Source organism: Physeter macrocephalus, chromosome 4 (assembly GCF_002837175.3).
Source record: "Physeter macrocephalus isolate SW-GA chromosome 4, ASM283717v5, whole genome shotgun sequence".
Lineage (NCBI taxonomy): Eukaryota > Metazoa > Chordata > Mammalia > Artiodactyla > Physeteridae > Physeter > Physeter macrocephalus.
The window spans coordinates 67,573,565-67,600,056 of record NC_041217.1 but is presented as its reverse complement, the minus strand read 5'-3'; the positions used below and the strand labels follow the sequence as shown (position 1 = coordinate 67,600,056).

The 26,492-nt window shown below is 39.7% G+C and overlaps 1 protein-coding gene across 3 annotated transcripts in view; it reads left to right on the top strand.

Annotated features, from left to right (window-relative positions):
* Positions 1-26,402, top strand: part of ATF6 (activating transcription factor 6) — a 226,606-nt gene extending 200,204 nt beyond the window's left edge. For all 3 annotated transcript variants that reach the window (XM_024116831.3, XM_028488716.2, XM_028488717.2), the window contains exon 16: positions 23,666-26,402. In XM_024116831.3, the coding sequence (XP_023972599.1) occupies positions 23,666-23,874 (209 nt within the window). In that variant the 3' untranslated portion in view covers positions 23,875-26,402. The remainder of the gene's footprint in view (positions 1-23,665) is intronic.
* Positions 26,403-26,492: the final 90 nt, after the last annotated feature.

Sequence of the window (26,492 nt, the reverse complement as noted above, 5' to 3'; positions counted from 1 at the left end):
GTCTTCCAATGCTCCACATCTAATCCCTCAACTAATTCTGCCAGCTTGACTTAAGAACATATCCTGAATCATACCTCTTCTACATCTCACCTCCTTGCCCTGCTTCTCTGGACCAGACCTCATCATGTCATACCTGGATCCTTCAATAGAGTCCTATTATTTTCTGCTTTTACCCTTGCCCTGTTTAGCCTCTCCCCAATACTACACCTGGAGTAATCCTCCTCTGTTCAAAACAATCACTTTCCATTTCACTCAGAATAAAAGCTGGAGCCCTGACAACTGTCTGCACAACCCTACATGATTCTGACCGCCCCCCCCCCCACACAAACATGCTGCATTTCTGATCTCATTTTCTACTCTTCTACCCATTTTCTCCTCTCCATGCACAGTGTCCTCCTTGCTGTTCCCAGAACATGCCAAGTGCACCCCAACATCAGGGCCTTTGTATTTACTGTTCCTTCTGCCCAAAGTGCACTTTCCTCGTCTCTTTTATTGTCTGGGAATCTTCCCTGTGAAATTTCCAGCTGTCATTTCTTTGTTTAACATATTATATGAGACTCTATGTACTAACAGAAGTTATGACTAATGGCACTTGTAGATTTGGCTTCTGGACTCACATAAATGAATATGTTGGAATTACATCTAAAGAAGTAACTGCCTTGGGCTTCCCTGGTGGCGCAGTGGTTGGGAGTCCGCCTGCCGATGCAGGGGACACAGGTTCGTGACCTGGTCCGGGAAGATCCCACATGCCGCGGAGCGGCTGGGCCCGTGATCCATGGCCGCTGAGCCTGCGCGTCCGGAGCCTGTGCTCCGCAACGGGAGAGGCCACAGCAGTGAGAGGCCCGCGTACTGAAAAAAAAAAAAAAAAAAAAAAAAGAAGTAACTGCCTCTATATTTTGTGTGAACAGTTAGATTCCTCCCCCATCTCCTTTTCTACCAAATGTTAATGATTCTCACAGTACTTGAGATTTCCCTGTGAATCTAAGGGAATACAAGAGCATAAGGATTTTCAGGGAAATGGTCAGATTTCTCCAATGGAAAAAGTACACCAAAGTTTTTAATTCATTAGTACCAAATATATAAGGTAGATTTTAAAAGTTTGTAGACGAAAGTCGTCAGACTATCAAAAAAGTTTTTTTTTAATTGTAAGCACTGAGTTACAAATAAGAAAGAGTCCCATAAATTACCCCTATTTCCATTTGTAGTATAGCAGTAGCATCCGTACTATTAATGTGATGTTTGTTTTTCACCTTATTTCACTAGCAGCTGCTTCTCGGTCTCATCTGTTGACTCTTTCTTTCTCTTCTCCCAAACCCTAAACGTTGAAATATCTCAGGGCTTAGAGCTTCGCCCTGGTCTTTCACCTAGGTGATCTCATTTAATCCCATGGTATCTAAATTACAGTGTAGGTTAAGCTGTTGTAACAAAGAGACTCCAGAATGCAGGTGCTTAAACAAGGTGAAAGTCTGTTTTCCTTTCCTATAAAAGTGAGGGTAGATGATCCCACTGGTATGATAGCTTGTTAGTGCTGGAGACCCAGACTCTTTTCTTTCCTGTTGCTCTGCTGTTTTCAACATGCTGCCTCCATTTCCTGGTCCCAGATGGCTGCTCCAGCCTGTACATCATGTCTGTGTTCTAGCCAGCAGGAAGAAGAAAATAGGAAGTAAAGGACACATCCCCACCCTTGAGGACACAGAAGTTAAACATTTCTTCTGTTTTCATCCAACTGGCCAGAGCTGAGTCACATGACAACAACTTGCTGAAGGTCCTCTAGGAAATATAGTCTTTAGTCAGATAGCTGTGGACTCCAACTAAAAGTTGGCAATTCTTTTACTAGAGGAAAAAGACGATAATGGATTTTGGTGGACAGGGAGCAATTTCGACCACACATGGCTTGAAGTATTATCTATGTGCTGATGTCTCCCAGTTTTGTATCTCTAGCCTTGACCTATGCCCTGAGTTCCAGATTCTTTACCCAACTGCCTTTCCAACATCCCCAAACATCCGCATGTCCAAAACTGAACTCTTTACTTTTCTTCCCAAGCCCCTTTCTCATGTTATTTCTCCCAGTTGCTCATGCCAGAAATGTAGGACCACCTTGGTTCTTCTCTTTCTCTCTCACCCAACATCCAATCCATCTGTAAGTTTTATTAACTTTACCTTCAAAGTAACACTAAATCCTACAACTTCTCATCATCTCCACTTCGTCACTCTGTTCTGTCCACCATCAAATCATCTCAGCAGGACAACTGTAATTCCTTCCTAACTAGTGGTGTCTCGTTCTACTCTTTCACACAGCTAGAGATAGGTGGGATTAGAAGAGTGAAAAGAAAATGCAAACAAGGAATGGAGACATTTCTAAAATATAGGGCATTTTAATTAACCTAAAAATTCTTTCTGAGCCCAAATTAAGTATATGTTGATAAAATGTGAATGCTACCTCTTCTTGAAAGGTCTCATAGTCTTGCTGTCATGGAAAAAATACTCAGACTTTGGAATCAGACCTGAGTTCAAATGTGATTCTTCTACTTCACTAGCTGTGTGCTTTGAGGCAATTTATATAAATCTCTCAGACTCAGATTTCCCATGTGTCAATATTGAGGATTCAGTAGGTACCTCCCAGGGCTGTCATGAGGATTAAAAGAAACAGTGTATGCCAGGTGCCTTGGTACAGTTCCCATCCTGTTTCCATATCCTTTCCCACTTCCCTGTGCTCTAAATTGCTTTGCTCCTCCCTAATAAAGCCATTTACTGCCATTGTTTGATTCAATTGTGTTAATTCTAGGGCAGCCATAGCCATAGAAGTATCTTGATATGTTTGTGTGTTCTTTAATAGTGTAACCAAAGTTAGTTTAGTTAAATAGGGAACAATACAGGAATTGGAAGCAATGTAGGAAATGTAGCAAATTCTTCACTACTCCCTCGATAATTCCTTATTTTTCCAAATCCATTTTGAGTAGTCTATTTTGAATGTTTAAAAAAAATAAAAATTCTGCTTAAGGGGAAACAATTTTGCAGTAGTTTTTACCACTTTATTACAAAAAAAGAAGGGAAGACTTTTCACTGTGGGTCTAAGAGCCATATTGGACTTTTTGAGACTCCTCTTACATTGGGCTCATGTATCTTTATTAGAGACAAAGGAGACCTAATAAGGACAGAGTGGGACTTGGGCATCAAGTGGGATATGCTCTGGAATGTTAGGCATTCATTAAAAATCTTTGTTCCATACTCTTATCTTCACTGGCAGATATAAAGCAAAACTAATGGACTTCTTCACTGCAGAGGAAAAAAGTCAATTTGTATAAAATTTAAGATTGAATCATCCCTTTGTTCTTGTCTCCATCCTTCACCAGCTCTATCTTCTTCACTGCCGCTAGTGACTTATTTAAATAAAATACATATCCGATCCTGTTTCTCACTTCCTTAAGACTCTTCAGTGGCTCCCCTTTGCCACTGGGGTAAATTCCAGAACCTCCCAGACTCACCTCTCCAGACTCACATCCCGACTTTCCACCTCACCGTGTAACTTCAACAACACCTTGCACAGAATGTTGCCTCATGACTTCATGTATTGACTAATGCTTATCCCTCTCTAGAATTTCCCCTACCTCTAACCAGGCTGAAGAATCTTTCAGAGTTCAACTCAAGTGGCACCTCCTTCAGAAAGCCGTCCTTTGCCCCCTCCTCAGCCCCTAGGCCAGGGAAGTCACCCCTTCTCTTTGTTCTCTTTACACCATATGCATACCCGTATAGCATTTATGCTGTGTGATATCTGTTTGCATAGCTGCCTCCCTTACTTCATGGTAAACGCCTTGATCTGGGGCCAGGTCTTACTCATCTCTCTTTCTCCAGTACACAGCACAGTGCCCAACACATAACAGCTGCTAAGTAAATATTTATGTAGTTGAATCATATTGATCATATGAACAAAATCCCACTGAGAGAACATGTGCCTTGCCTTATATATCTGAGAAAAGCCCTTGTTTATTACACTCTATTAATTGAGAGCTGATGTGCTATATATTAAATTGGATACTTTAGTCCCTGCTTAAAAAATAAAGGTTAAATTGAGCATATTCATAGCTCTGTTAAGATTACATAGTGCCTGCTAGTGCAAAAACATAGGTAGTGACTACACTTTACATTTGTTTGGGATGTGTGATGCCCAGCTGCAGTCTAGCGTAGCTTTCTGTGTTTGGTGGTATTTTGATGAGATGAGCTAATAGTGTAAAAGTAGCAAGTCACTGTTGGTCTGTGGAAGAGATTGGGTAGCAGGGCCTTCTCTGCTTTAAAGTCTTGCTTTTTAAAAAATCGCAAGAAATATAGGTTCTTTCAAGAGAGTTTATAGCCTGCATTTTCTAAGTCATAAACCAGCATAGTTTTCAGCCTTCAGCCTGGCTCCCATAGAGATTAACAGTGACCTATATAAACTATGTGGTCATTCCAGTTGTTTTACCCAGGAAGGGCCCCAAGATTTTCATTGAAGAAACCCAGAAAGATGTCACGGATCCTGTTGAGAAGTACCAAGTTACCAAAAGCAGGTTGGGATAACTTATCTTGAAAAAGAGATAGGAAACTTGCCAAATTTTCTAGTGCTTTCTTAGCACTAAAAGAAGACTTAAAGAAGGTTTTAATACTTGCCAAAATTTCCCTTGTGGAACCATTTCTACTGTGTGATAGAGATCTGCTGTTGCAAACCTGTCTCCTTTTTCTTTTCTTTTTTCCTTTTTTCAAAATACTAAGTCACAGAACTTGAAAGGCTCTGGATAGTGTTTTTAAGATAAACAGATAAATCCCACATTGTTTCTAATGCAGCACCTTCCTCTGGATTCTTTCACTGTCTCCATAATGTAAGTCTTAGTCACACTTGTATTAACAATAGGAACACTCTGCAGTATCTCCTTTCATACAGCGGTGTCACAAGTATTAACTCCTTAACCCTGATACCACCACAGGAAAACGGTAGTCACTGTAATCTCCATCCATTGGAGAGTTGGAGAAAATGAATTAACTATGGAGAATGCAGTTGACTTCCTCACCGCAAGACCATGAGGCAGTGGAAGGTCATGGCTAGACCCTGGGATCACTGATTCCCAGGCCTCTTCCCTGTGCTCTGATGCCTTTCCGTTCTGCTACTTAGAGAGGTGTACATTGCATGCTGTGTTAGGTACTTGAATTAATATGTTTAACTCGCACAACCACCCTACAGGTTAGGTATTACCATCTCTATTACAGATGAAGTTACAAAAACTTGCTAGGTACTAATTAGAAAAGCTGGCCTTCAGACCCACGTCTGTGATTCCAAAGTCTGACCTCTCTCCACTGTGCCACACTGACTCCACACAATGACAGTAAGTCACATTTTATTATATATCACTTTGTAGCCTGAAAGTCCTCCACAAAGATTATCACATTTAATTCTTAAGATCTTTGAAAATATGAATGGTTATTATACCCTTTGCAATAAATAAGACACTAGTCAAAATGATCTTATTAAAACCTAAGTCAGGGCTTCCCTGGTGTCGCAGTGGTTGAGAGTCCGCCTGCCGATGCAGGGGACGCGGGTTCGTGCCCCGGTCCGGGAAGATCACACATGCCGCGGAGCTACTGGGCCCGTAAGCCATGGCCGCTGAGCCTGCGCGTCCGGAGCGTGTGCTCTGCAGCGGGAGAGGCCACAACAGTGAGAGGCCTGCGTGCCGCAATAAATAAATAAATAAATAAATAAATAAATAAATAAATAAAACCTAAGTCAGTCAGTGATACTCCTGCTGAAACTCTCCAGTTGCGTCTCATCTAATTAGAGTAAAGGCCCAAATCTGTGTGACCCGTGTAAGGAGTCTGGTCCCCTAGTCCCTCTCTGGCTTCATGCCTCCTTCTTTCTCTGCCCCAGTCACACTGGCCTCCTTGCTGTTCCTCAGATACCCAGGGCCTTTATATTGGCTTTATATTGGTTCCTCAGTCTGAAATGCCCTTTCCCCAGATACCTGTATGACTAGCTGCCTTAGAACTGTCAGGTCTTGACAAAAAAGTCACCTTTTCACCAAAAATCATCTTCCTGGTCAGGCCTTCCCAGACTACTCTTTGTAAAATTCTAGTCTAGCCCGCAGCTTTTCATATGCCCCTTCCATGCTTTAGTTTTGTCCTTAATGTTCATCATTTTCAAACATACTATGTATTTACTTCTCTTGTTTATCGCTGACCTCCTCCTGCCCACTAGGGTGGACATGCTGTGAGAAAATGCTGTGAAGAAACGCTTTTGTCTGTTTTGTTCACTTCTCAACTCCAGCACCTAGAACAGGCTTGGCACATAGTAAGCACTCTGAAAATACTCAGTGAATGAAAAAGAAATTAGAAAGTGGAAGATCAGAAAGGTAATATGATTTTCCCCAGAAAATGCTGTGGCCCAGAGTGTCAGAGTTTAAGCTGACCCTGGTCTTCTGATCCACATTGCATGCTTTTTCAGTTTGGAGCTGAGCTGGGCCAAAATCCAGAAGAGGTTATAAATGATTTTATAACATAAAACCCAGTTCGTTAGGAATACTTTCAATGTAATTTGTACTTTTAAAACAATTGTTTCATTAATTACTATATCATAGCAGACATAGACCAGTCCTTCCTTTGGACTGTCTCCACACAGCAGGAATAATGAGAATAGGTATAGAACTTCACATAGACCTAGTATTTTCACCTCACTGTGTTATGTTTTAGGATTGGCAAGCATGCCGGTCTCTCATGCAGCCTCTGCTGCAGGGCAACTCTACCAGTGCTTCCTCAGAGTCATCAAAGGGGCAAACAAACCAGAAGGCAAGGCCACTTAAGGCTGGGGAACTAAATCAGGAATAGTACAGTGACACACAGGTTAGGAAAGGAAGTAAGTCTACAACATGGTCCCACACTGTTGCCATTCTGAGTTAAGGACATGCACCAGGCTGTCAGACCTAAAAAAAGAAATGCACTGGTAAGTCAGGTTGGTGGTTGTCCAACTCTGTACAACAGTTTTGGCAAAGAAGGTTAAATGCAGTGTTTTGCAATGTATCTCCGCCCTGTTCATTTCTTTGGTAAAATTCTCTCTATAGAGAGAGTACATTTATCTGAAAGTGGTGTGCATATCCCTATGAGCTGAAGGCAGTTTTCCAAGCTCCTTCACAAATATTAATTATTAAATGCACAACTTGAATAAGGTTTGTGATTCCCACTCCTATTATACTGCTTGCACAGTGATTTATGACTAACCTGCCATGAACCATGACAAGATAGAACAAATTTGAGAAAGTAAGAATGGCAAGTTAATTACTGAATGTGGGATTTGATCAGTAATCAAATCAAAACTGTTATTTGAAAATAAAACAAAACATCAGCATCCTCAGTCACGTTTCTCTTACTCAATTTCCCTTTGCTCCAGGAGGAATTAATCTCTTCTTTCTCCTTATCCCTGAGCACTTTTATAGCTGCACTTAGTTAAAGGCAACTCTATTAATTTCTTTGCTTGAACTGAAGTTTCCTTAATTTATTGTAACCGTTACTCTTGTCGCCATACCAGCTAGTGTTTGGATTTCACAAATAAGTCTTGCAGTTTCCAAAACACCAACCCATCACTACTGTATTTATTCTCAAATGACTTTTCACTGGGAGAAAGTATAATTATCTGTCACAACAGAACTACAAATAGGATCCTAATAAGTTTACCATTTGTTAATTTCTGTTGCATATTGGCAAATTGCTATATTTTTCTGTAATTTTTTAATATCTTCCTTCTGAACTGTTATTAATGTTTTCTTTATGTATTTTGTCTGCCAACTTGATTGTAAACTACTTACAGATAGAAACTGTGTTATATAATCATTTGGAGCAGAACACATGCTAATTCTATGAATGATCACAGCTAATCAAGAATTTGGTTAGACATTTCAGCTGAAAGCAGTCCCTGCCCTGATACCACTCTGGTCCACTGAACCCACAGCCAGTAGCTTTTATGAGCACATTTTCTGTGTCTCCTACCCAAGTATTTACATAAGACAGCACAGGATTCTTGACTGCAAACCTGCAGAGTCTTTAACAAACAGGAGTGTGAGGAGGGCCCTGTATCCCTGATATTAACTCTCCTGTGAGAACAACTACAGATCCTTTAAGAAGATCATGTTTTGGCTGTAGCAGTGACACCTATTAGGAATTGTTCCATGAGAGAGCATGCGAAATTCTCTGGAGTTCAAAAAATCAAAATGACATCCTTGATAAAAAATCTCTTCATGGTTTGAGTATCATAGTTGACACCAGGAATCTCTGGGAAGTTGGTCTTGAAGCTATTCTCAGAGCATGTGTTACATACATTCCACACAGGCCTTGGGGGATAGAGCAGGCTTAGTTTTTGGTTTTCAGCAGAGTTTGTCATCTTCACAGTTGAGTAGAACACTGGAATGTGACATTTACTCAAGTATACCCATTTTTCATTCAGTATCATTTTTGATGTAACAGGTCTTATCTTAAAAAAACAAACAACCTCTTTGCTTTTGTGAGTTTAGTTTGTAAAAAAATGAGAGCAAGAGACTTCTCTGCATTGGACTTCATCCCTGGGTATCATCCTTCACTCCCTGTTCTCACTCTTTCCTCAGCAAGTCACATGACATTTATTGATCAGAGCATTTTATGGTTAATTCACTTTTAAATTTTCCAAAATGCCATTTGGCTTCTTGCCAAAGACCTGTATGGTACCGGGATTTACTCAGTAGTTTTGTAAATACAACTGCTTCCTTTTTCTGGAAGAAATAGAAATAGGACTGAGAGAAAATGGCTTCCTTGCCAAAAAAGAGAAATAGCTTTTATGGCTCAGAGAATAACAGTACAATCATAGCAAGAGATGGTTTGTCTGTATCCCACTTTATAATAATTCAAAACTCATGATAAATTCTTGGAAAAGAGGTATTTGTTGCAGGAGTCATAAGTGGTAGTATTTGTAGACTTATGTGGTAGTGTATCAGAATTCACAGAATGGAAAAATTACTCGATGCATGGAATAGTATATTCCAAATTATTTTGTGTTATAGAAATCAAAAATATTCTATAGTCCCTAAGCCGCTTCTTTTGAGAATCTGAGAGAAGAGGAAAAGCCAGTCAGTCCATTTCTAATTTTTTTGGGGGGGGGGTGGGGATGGAGATAGGATATCAGTTCACAGTAGAGCCTTAATTGTACTTGGCAGTGACCTCTATCAGCTGTTCAGTTATGTGTCTTCTAGTTTGTTTCCTCTAAATAAATACAGAGATGTTTTCTTAATTGTTAGACAACTTTTCCAGATTGGTTTCCAATAGTAGCAAAAGGAAAAATCTTTTCCAGTAATTTTCTGATTACTTCATCTGCAAGAGTAAAGTGAACGCTGAAAATGCCACAGTGAGCTTCAGTCATTTATGGGAATGTCTGAAAAGGCATCAGTCATCAGTTATTTCTTTTCCAGATATCTACGAGTGATATCTGCATTAGTTTCTTAACTAAGATTTTTTTAAATCCTATTTGTTATCAAAGACCTCTGTGTCTAAAAGATAAACTTAAATTTTTTTAAGTTCTGAAAAAGTAAAATCTTAGATGACTCAACACTTGCTTAAATTTCAACTAAGGATGAGATTGAATTAGCAATCTCAGAATCTCAACATATATTTGGCCTTACCTATTGTTAATGAAACTTGGCTGCAGGCAGGGCTGCATGTTACAAAGCTTGAACAGAGCAATAGAACTATTTATAAATGCAGACACCTTTATGAAGACCTATTCCCTGGGTTTCACTTATGTAAGCCTACAAAACTATCAGTTGTAAGTAACTGAGGGGAGTAAACACATGAAAGTTCTCAAATGTCCAGGTGTTTCTGAACATTATGTGATTGAAAAGCCAGGTTTACTGCAGACTGAGAACTGCAGACATTTCAGTGGAGAAAATGAAGCACAGAATGGCAAATAATGTTGTGGACATTGACCTGTGAGCCTGGTCTCCACTTCCCTTTTACCTCCACTCCTGCCTCTTTTTCTGAGGGGGAAGGAATTCTCTAGTTAAAAACTGAATCCAGGGCTTCCCTGGTGGCGCAGTGGTTGAGAATCTGCCTGCCGATGCAGGGGTCATGGGTTCGAGCCCTGGTCTGGGAAGATCCCACATGCCGTGGAGCAACTAGGCCTGTGAGCCACAACTACTGAGCCTGCGCGTCTGGAGCCTGTGCTCCGCAACAAGAGAGGCCGCGATAGTGAGAGGCCTGCGCACCGTGATGAAGAGTGGCCCCCGCTTGCCGCAACTGGAGAAAGCCCTCGCACAGAAACAAAGACCCAACACAGCCAAAAATAATTAATTAATTAATTAATTAATTAAAAATGAATATCTGCTTATTAAAAAAACTGAATCCATAGGACAGCCTGTCTCTCCTGAGGGAGCTGCCTTACTCTAATTCTTGTTTAGCTCAGCTCTCTAAGCGTGGCGGAGGGAAATACTAACTACACCCTCTTTAAATCAGCGTCCTGTGGGGCCACTTCCACACAGCCAAGGCCTCATTCATTCATTTATTTAAAAATGTTTATTGAGTGCCTTCTGTGTGCCAGACACTGGGGATTCAGCAATGAAGAAACAGATAAAAATGCCTTGTTCTCAGGGAGCTGACATTCTAGTGTGGCTCCTCCTAGGAGGTGTCCAAGTTGAATGGAGCTTCGGGAGTGGGTGTGTCTGAGAAGCCTCAGGAGTTTACAGAGCCCCCTAACCTGTTTCTGTGCCCTCCAGCAGGTTTTATATCTGAGCTAATATGGAAGAGGAGAGACACTTCCTCCTATTAAAAAAAAATGCAGAACGGCTGCCTTCAGTGTTATACAAACTGCCTTCTGGCCATATATAAATGATTCACTTTATTGGTTTTTAGTCTGCAGTTGCAATCCCACGTCAGGTCTCATTCATCTTAACCTGTTGACAGTTGTTTCTAGCGTGTGAGTGAGTTTTTCTGAATGTAGTTGGTATTGTGTGACTATCATTTCCAAAATATTTTAAGGTTCCATTTTATGAATAAAAAGTATGCTAGACTTTTTAATAGGCTGAGAGTAATATGACAGTATCAGGCCTCAGGTTCCTTCATCTTCTAAAATTCTGATTCAGTGATTCCTTTTAGAAGCGGAGCCTGTCCAACACAATGGCAGAAATATTGCAGAGAAAGACGTTTTAATGCTCTGAGAAGAATGTATAATTCCCATATATTAACTTTAAATGCAATTACAGAGCCACTATTTTTCAGAAGAAAGAGTGCTCTTTAACCAAATGTTAGTACTTGCAGAGGTTTGGTCCTTAATCTGCCTGCGGGCTAGTTATTCCACGTGTTCTGGTTTTATAGGGAAGTGCTTCTGAACATTGGTTCAGTTCTTATGGTTCTCAAATTTCAGATTGTTACACCATTAAACAGTTTTCTAGTACTTGGTGCCAGTGATTTAATTATCAGAAGCAATAAAGTTATTGGCCATCCCTAGAGTTGGGCCCAGGCCCTAGGCTGAAACTCCAAACTGTGTCTTAGGGCAGCAGATCAGGTCCTAGGTCTAGTTCACTCAGCTTTCAGAATGAATTTTAACCCCAACCCAGTCTTATTATGGGTCCCTTTGTTGCCACTCATACCTGAAGTTCACTTGTTTGCAGTTTTTGAGGCACTAATTGAAATTACATAATCAGATTTCAATTTGGTAGTTTAGAAATTCAATTTGAAGAAATGAGTAATAATGTTGTCATGTCCATTTTAATGATCTTTCAGGGGCTGATGGAGATCAGTCAACTGTAACTGTTTTCTGTGATCTGATGAAAAAACCTCTCACATTATGTGGGCAGCATTTTCAGGGAAAGAGTAGGCAAGTCCAGGGTGTAAAGCAAAACTAATACCATTAGTCTTTGAACAATTATGGAATTAGCCAGATTTCCTGAAATCATCCTAGGAAACTATCAAAAGCCCCAGAGGAGCTGAACTTGAGAAAAAGTAGGAACTTGACGTTTTATAGCTTAGACCTCTGTAGCATAAGCCCCTAAATTTCCCAGGGGATAAATTTCATCTGGTCATCTCTAAAAGAGTCACTGTTGATGGTTATGAATTCAAAATATAAACTTGGGGTTGAAGAGAAGTGACTTTGGCTGTGTTTCAGAGGTCTTAATAGGATTATTTTTTTGTTTGAGGATGTTAGAAATTCTTTGTTGCTACCACCATTTCTGAACTACTCTAGGATGGCACTTTCTCAAGTTGGGTCAAAGAATGGTGGAACTTTCATAAAGCAAAGAATTACCTGATGACATGATTAGCAAGTATGAAGGACAGCCTTATTAACCATGTTCTGTATTTTTCATTGTCTGCTGAGAAGGGACTTTGCTAACTCTGGGTATGCAGTGTTGAATGAAACAGAGATACTCTTTGACTTTATGGAGTTGATGGTCTAGTGGGAAGGCATATATTACTAAAAAAGTAAACAAGCCAATGTTTAATTATACATTGTAATAAGTGCTATGAAGGAAAAGAACTGAGATGATTTGGGGATGCTACTTGAGTTTTGGTAGTAAGAAAAGGCCTTTCTGAGGAAATGCACTTGTTTGATGTTTTACCAATATTTTAAATGTAATTCTGCTGCTTTTGCAACATTCCTGTAAGCTGCATAAGGGAAGAAACCTCATTTTCTTCTGTAATTCCTTACAGTTTAAGGCACTCAGTAAATATTGGTTGACAGTTTTGTGACCCATCATATGGTGTCCATTTTTCTTTAGAAAACTCACCCTCTGTTTAATTTGGATACAGAAAATGGGATCTAAATGCTTATAAGAGTCTGTAACCATGCCTAGCACATAGTCAGTGCACAAACACTTGTTGAATGAATGAATGAATGAAGGTTACAAACTGAGTTTGGTTTCTCAATTAAAAGTAATCAGTGATCTGATGAAACCACAGACCTACCCTTTTCCTTCATGCCCATCCTTTTTCTTTTTTTTAAATTTTTATTGGAGTATAGTTGATTTACAGTGTTGTGTGAGTTTCAGGCATACAGTAAAATGAATCAGTTATACATATACATATACCCACTCTTTTTCAGATTCTTTTCCCATATAGGTCATTACAGAGTATTGAATAGAGTTCCCTGTGCTATACAGTAGGTCCTTATTAGTTATCTATTTTATATATAGTAGTGTGTAGATGTCAGTCCCAATCTCCCAATTTATTCCCCCCACCTCCCCGCTTTCCCCCTTGGTACATAAGATTGTTTTCTACATCTGTGACTCTATTTCTATTTGATAAATAAGTCCATTCGTACCCCTTTTTTAGATTTCACATGTAAGCAATATCATATGATATTTGTCTTTCTCTGTCTGACTTACTTCACTCAGTATGACAATCTTTAGGTCCATCCATGTTGCTGCAAGTGGCATTATTTCACTCTTTTTTATGACTGAGTAATGTTCCATTGTATATATGTACCACATCTTCATTTTTATTTTATTTATTTTTTACATCTTTATTGGAGTATAATTGCTTTACAGTGTTGTGTTGGTTTCTTCTGTATAACAAAGTGAATCAGCTATATGTATACATATATCCCCATATCCCCTCCCTCTTGAGCCTCCCTCCCACCCTCCCTATCCCATCCCTCTAGGTGGTCACAAAGCACCGAGCTGATCTCCCTGTGCTATGTGGCTGCTTCCCACTAGCTATTTTACGTTTGGTAGTGTATATATGTCCATGCCACTGTCTCACTTCGTCCCAGCTTCCCCTCCCCCACCCCCCGTGTCCTCAAGTCCATTCTCTACATCTGCATCTTTATTCCTGTCCTGCCCCTAGGTTCATCAGAACCAATTTTTTAAAAAAAATTCCATATATATGTGTTAGCATATGGTATTTGTTTTTCTCTTTCTGACTCAACTTCACTCTGTATGACAGTCTCTAGGTCCACCCACCTCATTACAAATAACTCAATTTCATTTCTTTTTATGGCTGAGTAATATTCCATTGTATATAAGTGCCACATCTTCTTTATCCATTCCTCTGTCAGTGGACATTTAGGTTGCTGCTATGTCCTGGCTATTGTAAATAGTGCTGCAATGAACATTGGGGTGCATGTATCATTTCAAATTATGGTTTTCTCTGGATATATACCCAGGAGTGGGATTGCAGGATCAGGTAGCTCTATTTTTAGTTTCTTAAGGAACTTCCATACAGTTCTCCATGGTGGCTGTACCAATTTACATTCCCACCAACAGTGTAGGAGGGTTCCCTTTTCCCCCCAACCTCTCCAGCACTTACTCTTTGTAGATTTTTTGATGATGGCCATTCTGACCAGTGAGAGGTGATACCTCATTGTAGTTTCAATTTGCATTTAGCTAATAATTAGTGATGTTGAGCATCTTTTCATGTACTTTTTGGCCATCTGTATTTCTTCTTTGAAGAAATGTCTATTTAGATCTTCCACCCATTTTTTAATTGGGTTGTTAATTTTTTGTTTTTTTGATATTGAGCTGCATCTGCTGTTTGTATATTTTGAAGATTAATCCCTTGTCGGTCACTTTGTTTGCAGATATTTTCTCCCATTCTGTGGGTTCATGCCCATCCTTCTTAACACACATGTTCCCATCGTTCTTTCCCCAAGAGTACCGTTTGGTTTCAGGACTCTATCTGTCTTGTCTGCAGATAACTCCAAAATTACAGTCCTAGCTCTGTTTTCTCCTGCCAGTCAGTCTTCTAGCCCTGTTTTTTCCTACCAGTCAGTCCTTACCCGTATTTCCTACTGCTTGCCTGTCCTCTGCATTAAAATGTCCCGGAATCTCAGACATAGTGCACTCAACTCCTCCCTTGACAGCTGCATGGCTCACTCCTCACTTCTTCTGTTTTGTTCACTACTGTATCCTCAGTGCCTGGCACATGGTAGGAATTCAGTAAATATTTGTTGAATTAATAAATATATATAGTGTTCAGGCATTATATATTATTATGCTTATATTGCATTAGAAGACATAGTGAGCACGTCAGGTGCTTGAACCAATATGTACTATCACTGCGAATGCAACAGCTACAAATGCAAACTGATACTAGAGTTTCCTGATAGTGACCCAGATACCAAGATTGTATTTGCCACTGGTGATGTGATTTTCTGAAATGATGAATAATTCTTGGTTAAGTTCAGAAAAAAAGCAATATTCCCAGCATAGTGGAGTGGTTATAAGAATGTATTCTAAAGACACACTGCCTAGGTTTGAACTTCCTGCTCTGCCATTTGTCAGCTGAGTGGCTAATCACATGATGTTTCTATGTTCCAGTTTTCTCATCTATAAAATGGGGAATAATAATAATACCTGAATTAGGAGGTTGTTTGGAGAATTAGATGAACAGTGTCTGGCATACAGAAGCACGAGGTGTTATTAAATACGTAAATTATTATTCAGTAGTTTATTCCTGGAAATTTAGTGTATATAAAACTCATGTAAAAGCGCTCTATATTTAAATGTAAAACAATGAGTTTATTACCATAGTAATAATCAGGGGGTTTTTTTTTTAGCCTATGTGAATATTGTATGAGGTACAGGACAGTTTTGCATGGGACTGTCCCTGTGCATTACAGACTGTTCAGCTTCCCGGCCCCTGCCCATTAAATTTTAGTAGTTCCCTTCAATCATCATGACCACTACAAGTGCTCCTTAAGGGTTGATGGGTTTTGTATACATTGTTCTAGGCCCATACACTTTTTAAATGAGATTATTATAGATCTTCTAACTAGATAAGCTCTTTCTCATCTGCCTCCCCATTGTTCAGGAATATAACACCCATGTAATATTTAACAAATTCTACTAATACCTATCCTTCTCCCACTGTTCTGAAAAATTGAAGAGAGAACACATCCAAATTCATTCTATGAGGCCACCATTACCCCCGATACCAAAACCAGACAAAGACCCTACAAAAAAAGAAAATTACAGGTCAACATCTCTGATGACTATAGATGCAAAAATCCACAACAAAATATTAGCAAGCCAAATTCAACAATATATAAAAAGGATCCTACATCATAATCAAGTGGGATTTATTCCAGGGATGCAAGGATGGCTCAACATCTGCAAATCAATCAATGTGATACATCACATTAACAAAAGGAAGGATAAAAATCACATGATTATCTCAATAGACACAGAAAAAGCACTTGACAAAATCTAACATCCATTCATGATAGAAACTCTTATCAAAGTGGGTATAGTGCGAACATATCTAAACATAGTAAAGGCCATTTATGACAAACCCACAGTTAATATCATACTCAACAATGAAAAGCTAAAATCTTTTCCTATAACATCAGGAATAAGATAAGGATGCCCACTCTCACCACTTCTATTTACATGGTATTGGAAGTCCTAGCCACAGCAATCAGACAAGAAATAAAAGGCATCCAAATTGGAAGGGAAGAAGTAAAACTGTCACTGTTTGCAGATGACATGACTCTATATAGAAAACTCTAAAGAGTCCACCAAAAAAAACTATTAGAACTAATAAATGAATTCATCAAGGTTGCAGGATGTAAGATTAATATACAGAAATATGTTGCTTTCCTATATACTAATAATGAACTATCGGAAGGAGAATTCAAGAAAACAGTCAATTGCATCAAAAAGAATAAAATACCTAGGAACAAATTTAACCAAGGAGTTGAAAGATCTGTACTCTGAAAACTGTTAAGTCATTGATGAAGGAAATTGAAGACAACACAAATAAATGTAAAGATATCCTGTGCTCATGGATTGGAAGAATTAATCTTGTTAAAGTGACAGTACTACCCAAAGCAATCTACAGATTTAATGCAATCCCTATCAAAATACGCATGACATTTTTCACAGAACTAGAACAAACAATTCTAAAAATTTTATATGGAACCACAAAAGACCTCGAACAGCCAAAGCAATCTTGAGAAGAAAGAACAAAGCTGGAGGTATCACACTCCCTGACTTGAGACTACACTACAAAGCTACAGTCATCAAAATAGTATGGTACTGTATACAGATACATAGATCAGTGGAACAGAATAGACAGCCTAGAAACAAACCCACACACAGTCAATTAATCTATGACAAAGGAGGCAAGAATATACAATGGAGAAAAGACAGTCTCTTCAATAAGTGGTACTGGGAAAACTGGACAGCTACATATAAAAGAATGAAAATAGAACATCCTCTAGCACCATATATAAAAATAAACTCAAAATGGATTAAAGACCTAAGTGTAAGACCAGAAACCATAAAACTCCTAGAAGAAAACATAGACAAAACACTCTTTGACAGAAATTGTAGCACTGTTTTTTAGGATCTGTCTCCTAAAGCAGAGGAAATAAAAATAAAAGTAAATAAATGGGACCTAATTAAATTTAAGTTTTTGTACAACAAAGGAAACCATTGACAAAATGAGAAGACAGCCGTTTTTGGAGAAAATGGGAGAATATATTTGCAATGATATGACCAGTAAGGGGTTAATATCCAAAATATATATAAACAGCTCATACAACTCAAATTTGAAAAAACAAACAACCCAATTAAAAAATGGGCAGAAGACCTGAATAGACATTTTTCCAAAGAAGACATACAGGTGGCCAACAGGCATATGAAAAGATGCCCAGCATCGCTCATTATTAGAGAAATGCAAATCAAAACACAATGAGGTGTATCACCTCACACCCATCAGAATGGCTATCATCAAAAAGACCACAAATAGGGGCTTCCCTGGTGGCGCAGTGGTTGCGCGTCCGCCTGCCGATGCAGGGGAAGGCCCGCATACCACAAAAAAAAAAAAAAAAAAAAAAAAAAAAAAGACCACAAATAAAAAAAAAAGAAAAAAAAAAGGACCACAAATAACAAATGTTGGAGAGGATGTGGAGAAAAGGGAACGCTTGTACACTGTTGGTGGAAATGTAAATTGGTGTAGCCGCTATGGAAAACAGTATGGAGGTTCCTCAAGAAAATAAAAATAAAACTACCATATGATCCAGCAATTCCCCTCCTGGGTATATATCTGAAAAAAACAAAAACACTAATTGAAAAAGACACATGCACCTCAATGTTCATGACAGCATTATTTACAATAGCCAAGATATGGAAGTAACTTAAGTGTCTGTCAACATATGAATGGATAAAGAAGATGTGGTATATATCTGCAATGGAATACTACTCAACCATAAAAAAGGAGATTCTGCCATTTGCAACAACATGGATGGACCTGGAGAGTATTATGCTTAGTGAACTAAGTCAGACAGAGAAGGACAGATACTGTATGTTATCACTTATATGTGGAATCTAAAAAATAAAATGACTGAATATAACAAAACAGAAACAGATTCACAGATACAGAGAAGAAACTAGTGGTTACCAGTGGGGAGAGGGAAGGGGGAGAGGCAAGATAAGGGTAGGGAATAAAGAAGTAGAAACTACTATGTATAAAATAAACTACAGGCATATATTGTACAGCACAGGGAATATAGCCAATATTTTATAATAATTTTAAATGGAGTCAGATATATAAAAATACTGAATCATTATGTTGTACAACTGAAACTTACATAATGTAGTAAATCAACTATACTTAAATAAAAAAATAAATACACATGTATTTTTAAAATATTTAACAAATTCTGATTTGTCTTGCAGTTAAACAAATAATATCCCTCCCACCATCCCTCCCTGCCTTTGGACATCACAGCCTGAAATCTCTCCACTGTCCCGGAAATGGCAAAGGGCAGACATGGTGGTTGCTAGGAGCTCTTTGCTCCTGCCAAGCGTTCTCCCTTATGTCTCCAGAAAGATTTTTCAAGTCGGAAGCATATTTTGTGTTTCCATCTGCAATACGACTGGTACTTACTCACTCAGTCTTCTGCCCCACTGATGAGGGAGAGGTTCTATCTAGTTCTACCACTGATCCCCCACCTGCTACCTTCAGAAATGCCTGACGTTTCTTAAAGGAGCCAAACCATTTTTCTATAAGTATTTTAACATATTCAGTGACATGGAACATGTTATTGGTTATAAAGAAAAAGATCAATACTGGAGTTTTCATGGAAGGTTTCTTAGAAGTGGGATTTGAAATGGGCGTTAAAGGGTTAATAGAAATTGACTGGATGGAGAATTTGGGTAGAGAAGAGCAGAAAGAGCTTTTTTATTTTTTTTTTTGCAAGCAGAGGATAAAGTACTAGCAGAGATACAATGCATGGTGCTCTGGGATGGTCAAAACCAGGACTCCGGTTAAAAATTGGAGATAAGATTGGTTAGACATAGTGAAGTCAGCTTTGGAAGTTTTTGAAAGCCACTGAAAAAATGTGATGTTTTACCCCTTATTGTTCATTGTATTCCTGCCTTCCTTTCCCTTTGTCTCCTTTGTCTCCTTTGTCTCCTCTTTCTTACCCTTTTGGATATCTTTCCTGATTTTTCCACTTGTTTGTTTTGGGTGCAGGTATCTCTTGGGATCAGTGGAAGGGGGATTTTTATTTACCTCCCATGTTCCCCCACGTACATACACATACCCCACACCCTACAGGATTCAGGCACAGGTGCTGACAGCCTGTCACTGCCTGTCACCAGTCTAGCTTACACAGAGCAAACTGGTTAGGATTGGTATCTGATTCTGAACAGAAATCTTGTTTTAGCATACATAGTCTTTGCAAAGCACTGGTGAAGTCTTGTCATTTTTTAAAATTAAACTTTCTGTGAAATTTGGGGGTATTTAAATTCTGTTTATGGTTAAGGTCCTGGTGTGTGTGTTAGTCATCTCCCAGCTAACTGCCTCTTGGCAGGCCATTCTTAATTCAGTTATTGCGTGTTTACAGGCTGTTCAGAATTCCACATTGCCTAGAGTTTTTCCACCTCCAGTGTCCAGGCACTTTTTTTCTTGCTTTCCCAACTCTTCTGGGCATTCAGACTCCCTTTCTGGCGCTCATGTTTGAAGCCAGTCATCTCTTTTCCTTTTTATTTGCCTGATTAATTTTGAATTTGAAGTATTCATATTTTATACCTTTTTCCTGACTCAGGTCAGTGTTTCTTCTCATTCTGTTTACTTCAGAAGTCCCAGAACATAAGATTATTTATATCGCTTGTGCAGCACCCAAATGTTTGCTAATAGAAGAGGGAAAGTGAACCTTTAACATTTGTGCTCCATAGTGTAACTTTTGGTTCTGTTTTTCCCAAATAGTCACTGTCTTTTTCATTAAGTACACAAAAATCCTTCAGCAATCTTTTCACATAACTCAGCTCTAACAACTCCCTAGTTGTTTACTTTGTTCCCTCTTGTCGGCAAGCCCATGAGCTGTAATGTTTTCTCTTATTACTGGGGCACTGCCCATTCATAATGGAGGCCTGGCCCTTAATGAAAGTGTGCCGTGCCTCCTCAGCCTCTCACATCCTGCCTGGGTTTTCCTTCAGAGGCTGTTCCTCTCCTCTCTACCTGAGCCACCAGAGTCTTCAGGTTCTCATCTCTCCAGTTAGAACGTCCTCTGGTATATTTTATTCACACTGAGGCACAAATTATAGGCAACAGTTGAAAATGTTCTTTCCAAGGGTGGTCAGTTATTAACTGTGCTCAAAGTCTGAAAGTAAAGGATAACGGGAGCTTCATCTGCCACTTGTGGGAGGAGTTTCGGAGCCTCTCTGCTGCTCCTGGAAGCAGATGGTGTGAACAGATGCCCGACAGTGCAGGGGAGGGGGGCCTATGAAGACCACGAGTTATCATAAGCTGTTTCCCATTCTGTCCCCCTTTAATTAAAATAATTAGAACCTCGTCAGTAATAGAGACCACCTCACTCACCATCCAAGGGGGTCAATATTGAAACACCCAAAGGACTTGTATAAGGTCCCACAGAGTAGACTGAAGAAAAGAAATTGCTGTAGCCCCTTTAACTATTTTCTAGAGCTGTTGGGTAACTTGGGATTCCTAATGGCGTGTCACTTTACACCTAAATTTTCCAGCTTGTCATTCAGAAGGGGCTTCCTAAATTCGGTTTAATGCGTTCATATCCTATCTGGTAGAATCTTCTTCTAGTAATGCTGACAGTTTCCTTGGCCTAGAAGTTCAGAAAGGAGTGAAGAACAGAATCCATTTTAAAGCCACCCAAACCATACCTAGCATGAGCCTCCTGGTTGGGCTTAAGATAACGGTACCATTTCAGCCATGACTAGGGACTCCCAGGTTTTGGAATCAGGTCGCAGCTTTAGTTTTCCCCCAAGCATCTGAGCTCATATCACCAGGTTTTTCATCTCTTTCCAACATTTAAGATATTAAGAACTCCAGTTATCAGTTTAAACCATAGCAGGAGCATGGGCTCTAATAACTTCTGCAGGTGATACGGGCTATATGACAGAACCTAGTCTTGATCTTAAACTGTCATCTGGATTCCAAGTTAATCTAGGAAAGTAGTAAAAATTAGTAATGTATATTACATGTCTTTTATACATGTTTTTCATTATTTGGTCATCTGTGTCTCAGTGTGTCTGTGTGTGTGTGAATATGCACACAGTCTTTCAGTTTTTCTAAAACAGAGAGGGACCATGGTTCCAAAAGGAAATGACTAGTGTGGCATCTTGAAATCTGAACCCTGTCACATGTTCTGAATGTAATGACTCCAAATACATTAACAGGTTGTCTTTCTTCCATTGCCTACTTTTTGGAAAAGAAATCACTTTGATAGGAAATGTTGGCTAACTTACAGCCAATCAGATTTAATTCTCTAAAGATAAGTAAATGATTTGATAGTCATTACAAAGTGGCAGGAGTTGTAATATTGGAGTTAAGTGTCCACAGCAATGGTCTTAAAGAATAGGTAGGGTTAGTTATTACGCAGCAGCAACCAACTGCTCTTGATTGCTAGTAAGGCTGGGAAAGAAGGAAATTAGCTTCAACTGTAATTGAAGAGACTTATAAGACTTGTAATGGGAAATTCACCATCAGTGGAGACTATTTTAGAAATTGAAACAGGCAATCAACCAATAGAAGTGGAATAATGTTGTCTTCCACTGGCTTTAATATGGGATATATGATCTGCTCAAGGCACTTAAAGTTGATAGATTATTAGATTTAATAGTTTTTAACTTTTAGGGGGTCATAGACCTCATTAAGAATCTGATGTACCCCCTCTCCAGAAAAATGCACATACAAATAAAACTTTGCATGCAACTTCAGGGAACTTATGGACTCCCTGAAGTCTGTGCATTAGACCCTAATTTAAGACACCCCGGATTAGATGATCTCCTTAAGTCATTTCCTGCCTCGTTAAGTTACAAGCTCCACAGTTCAATTTTCCCAAACATAATGGAATCTGAGGATCAAATGTCAAACTTTGGATTTTCTTCCTCTGGATTTATAATACTGGGCACGCATGGTGTAGTAGTAAAAAAAAAAAGAAAAAAAAGATAATGGAATAGAAAGAATTCTACTTTTAAATTCAATTCTTTGCCCTAGAGAAGCCAAATGTTTAATTTTGAAATCACTGGTTGGCTGTATATCATCTTCATGAAAAGACAGTGCAGGACTAGGCCTTCGCCAGCATTCTTCCTGGTCCCACACCCAGCTCTGGATTCATGGTTGAAAATGCAAACTGAGGTGCCACGTTGACTCCCCAGCATTCTTCCAAGTTTACACATCTTCTAACTGCATTGCTATGACTGTCCAGCTGGTCTTGAAAGATGTTATCTATTTATAATTCTTCCATCAGTTTTATGCCCAAGTTTCATTGACTACAAGTTGGAAAATGACCACCTAGAATTACAAGTCGGGGAATAATTTGGCCTTCTCCCGAAAATAAAGAGCTTTTGTCCTCATAGGAAGAATGGAGTGTAGTACATGCCTGTGTATATTAAACTCATGATAGTAAGTTACCCCATATGTGTTAAGCATGGCTCTATATGGTTTTTCCCGTTCACTTATGCCAATAGCCTCTAGTTTACCTGGAAGTCCTCATAGCATTCCTTTTAATCCCAAATTGGAAATGTATTGCTCTCTTTGTACCTGGAATCCAGAACTCTGAAATTAAGGACTGCCTTAATGTGGAACAGAAGTGACAGTGGTCTCTGGGAAAGAGCATGATTTTCAGAAGTCTACAACTTGTTGTCAGTCTTCACTGTATTTTATGTTCCTAAGCACAAATCTTTAAATTCGTAGTTGGGAATGTCTTAATGAATTTAGAAATATTACTGATGAACAGGAGCCAAGCAGTCTTGGCCAAGGTCTCCTTACCTTTCGCATGATATGGTGGTCCTTTTGACAATTATTCCTTCCCAGTGTTGAAAGGGAAGGGGAGGACTTCAGTATTCTTCCCTCTACACTCTCCCCTCCCCCAACTGAAATCTCCTGCTGTTCCAGTTGCTCCAGTCATGGTGATACACTGCGTGGAAAGCATACAAGACATATAATGTCTGTGGACAGATAATCTGTGGTATTAACTCTGACAGTGGTTCCAGTCTTTATTGAGCCAATGAAGGTTGTTCGGGAACTAGAATTGAGGAGAGGACAGGCCATCCTGGCACTGTAGCTCTGCTTAGTGACTGATGAAGTCTCTCTGTACCCTTGAAAGCGTGTTGTCAGTTCACACCCTTGAAGCGCATTGATGTCTTTCTGGGATTGAAGCTTAAAGCAGAATTGCACATTCTGTTGAACATTTATTTCTTGTGTTTATTTCTCTCTGCAGAGAATGTGATCAACGGGCAGGATTACGAAGTGATGATGCAGATTGACTGTCAGGTGATGGACACCAGGATCCTCCACATCAAAAGCTCGTCAGTTCCTCCTTACCTCCGAGATCAGCAGAGGAATCAAACCAACACCTTCTTTGGTTCCCCTCCAGCAGCCACAGAGGCAGCCCACGTTGTCAGCACCATCCCTGAGTCACTACAATAGTACCCAGGGGCTACAAGGGAAAACTAAGGATGGGACCCTGCCAGACCGGTGAGTGGATGAGAGAAATGCTTCTTTCTGCCTTGGTGGCAAGCAGAGAACTGCCTCATAATAGAATTCAAGAGATAGAAGAGAAAAAAAGAAGCTGCTCTATTTTTCACCATCTGCCCGTCTACTTGGAAAGCACTGGAACTCAGACACAAGGGGAGCAGCATATCTCCACAGGCACGTGTAGCCCTGCATCCTCCACTGTTGTCTGGTGTAGATATTTTTTTCTGTCCCTCTCTAAATTGCTTTTCCCTCTGTATTTGTTTTGTGTTTAAATAGTCATATTCTTTCAAATAAGATCCACTTCCCCTCTCTGCCATTTCACTTACTGTTATGGTAAAGAGACTTTTATTTAACAGCACCCAGATGTTTCCACTCATTAGATCTTTCATCAACTTAATGCAAACCAGTTGTGGATGTGTGCTTATTGGAAAGCAGATGTCAAAACCAGAAGAGCCAAAAGCATCCCCAAAAGAGTCAAAACAATTTGGAGTTTCAGGTAAAGGGCAAAATCCCCCGGTGGTCAAGTTTATCTTGCGATTTGCGGTTCACACCTGAGACTGCATGTGAACAACTGCATTGGGGTCGGGGGTGGGTAGCAAATTTGTGAGAATGAAATGGAAGAGAAGGCGGGCTTTGAAAGAGGAGATAGCTTCATTAATACATATGTTTAAAACACTGAAAGTCTGATGTGATTGCAGTTTAAGATTGAAAGTTTGATGTGATTGCAGTTTAAGATTAAAGCCACAGCTACCGTTTATTCTGAGGACCATGGGCCACTGAGTGTTAGCACACGTACTTATGTCTTCTCTTTAGTAATCTGGCTCAGATCCTCAAGGGCCACAGGACAAATCCTTCATTTTATTGTGAATCTCGACACACTACACACCTTCTATTGATATGATAACCAGTTCAGCTAAGGAGCATGTAGGTGACTTTACATTTAAACAAACAAGAGCTTTTTCTCTTGAGAATTGATAAGTATTCACTCCTTTAAGACTATGCAGACAGGCAAGTTAGATTCCTGCTGGTGGAGTGCATCCCATAGTATGGCAATCATTTTCAATTCTCCAATGAAAAGGCAGTGAAGGAATTAACTCTTTTGTCCTCCCATTATTAAAAACAAAAACAAAACAGAAAAATATCTTACTTTGTTCACTTGTACTTTGACTGTCTCCTCTATGATTTCTACCTTCAGCTTCTAAAAGCGAGTCTTCTACCGTCTCCTCCTATGAAACTTTTGAATTTCTCCATAGAATTCATTCTGCAAACACTGCTTCCTGTCTTAATTGACTTGCTCTTGTCAGATTTCTTCCCTTCCATTCCACACTGTATCAATCTCTTCCTCCTTGCCAGAAAAGGAAAGAGACATTATATCAACTCCTCAAGGACTACCTTTAGTGAGTTAGTTTTCTGCCTGTGAAATTAGGCGTGACTCTTAAATAATTTTGAAGACTCACCAGCACTTCTGTCTGGACAGTGATGCCTCTCTGCTCAAGCCAGTTAGACGCTTTCAGAGGAAATCAGTTTAACTCTTGTGAGGGGAAGAAGGGGACTCTGTTGCTCTCTTCCCTGGGAATCTGGAGTTTGAAAAGTATCCGTTAGCCGCGTACAAACCATTTTAAGTCAGGGCAGCACTCCGCTCTGATTTGGCTGCTCCAGGCAGTTTTCAGACAAGAACCATTTTCCCTGGGGAGCACTCTTCCTTCTAAGGGGTGCCAAGGAATAGAAGGCAAGTGCCTAGAAGACCTTTAGGTTGCAGGGCAGTCTTCTCATGGAATGTCTTCTCCTGGCCCTGCTCCTTCCCATTCTGTCCTGTGAATTAGCCAAACAAGAGGCTGCTACCATGGCTAGTACACAGTGGCAACATGGTCATTCCCAAGCTGCCAATCTTCTCCTGCATCTGTCGTAGTTATCACGGTGGATGCAAATACAGTGTGTGTGGAGTGATTGTAGATGGTGCTTCCTTCCTCTCCGTTGCACTGAATCACACAAAAACAAACCATCACATGGATTTCTTGTTTGGGGTACTTGCTTTTACTTTATCCCTCTATTCCCAGCTTTTCCTGTGTCCATTTTACCAACTGGTCAGACTGAAGACTTAATTATGTTATGTCACGTTAATGCCTCTCTTTCAGGTGAAAGTGTGGGTTAAGGGTACCTGTGAAGTGACCATGAAAAGCAGTCTGGGAGCCTTTGCCCCCTTCTCTTTTCACTCACTGACCCTTCCACCCCTTGTCATTACCCGTTCTTGAATTGATCTTTTTGAGATGAGGGAACAGGATTCTCCTCAGGGTAAAGTTTCAGGAAATGAGTGAAAGGCAGCTGACAAGTATTCTACTTTTTAAACTGCTGTCAAGGCTACTGTTAATCTCTGGGCACAATGGTAGTTTTTATTGTCATGTCTGTACATTAGCTTCAGGTCCTTTAGGAAATGGAAAGTTACTCTGCCTGATGAATAAATTAAGCTGGTCTTTTGGCTTGTTTTGGTGAGATGGCCTTTTGGGGATTGCAGCCAGGAATTATGGGGGACATGGGTGTGTGTGTGTGTGTGTGTGTGTGTGTGTGTGTGT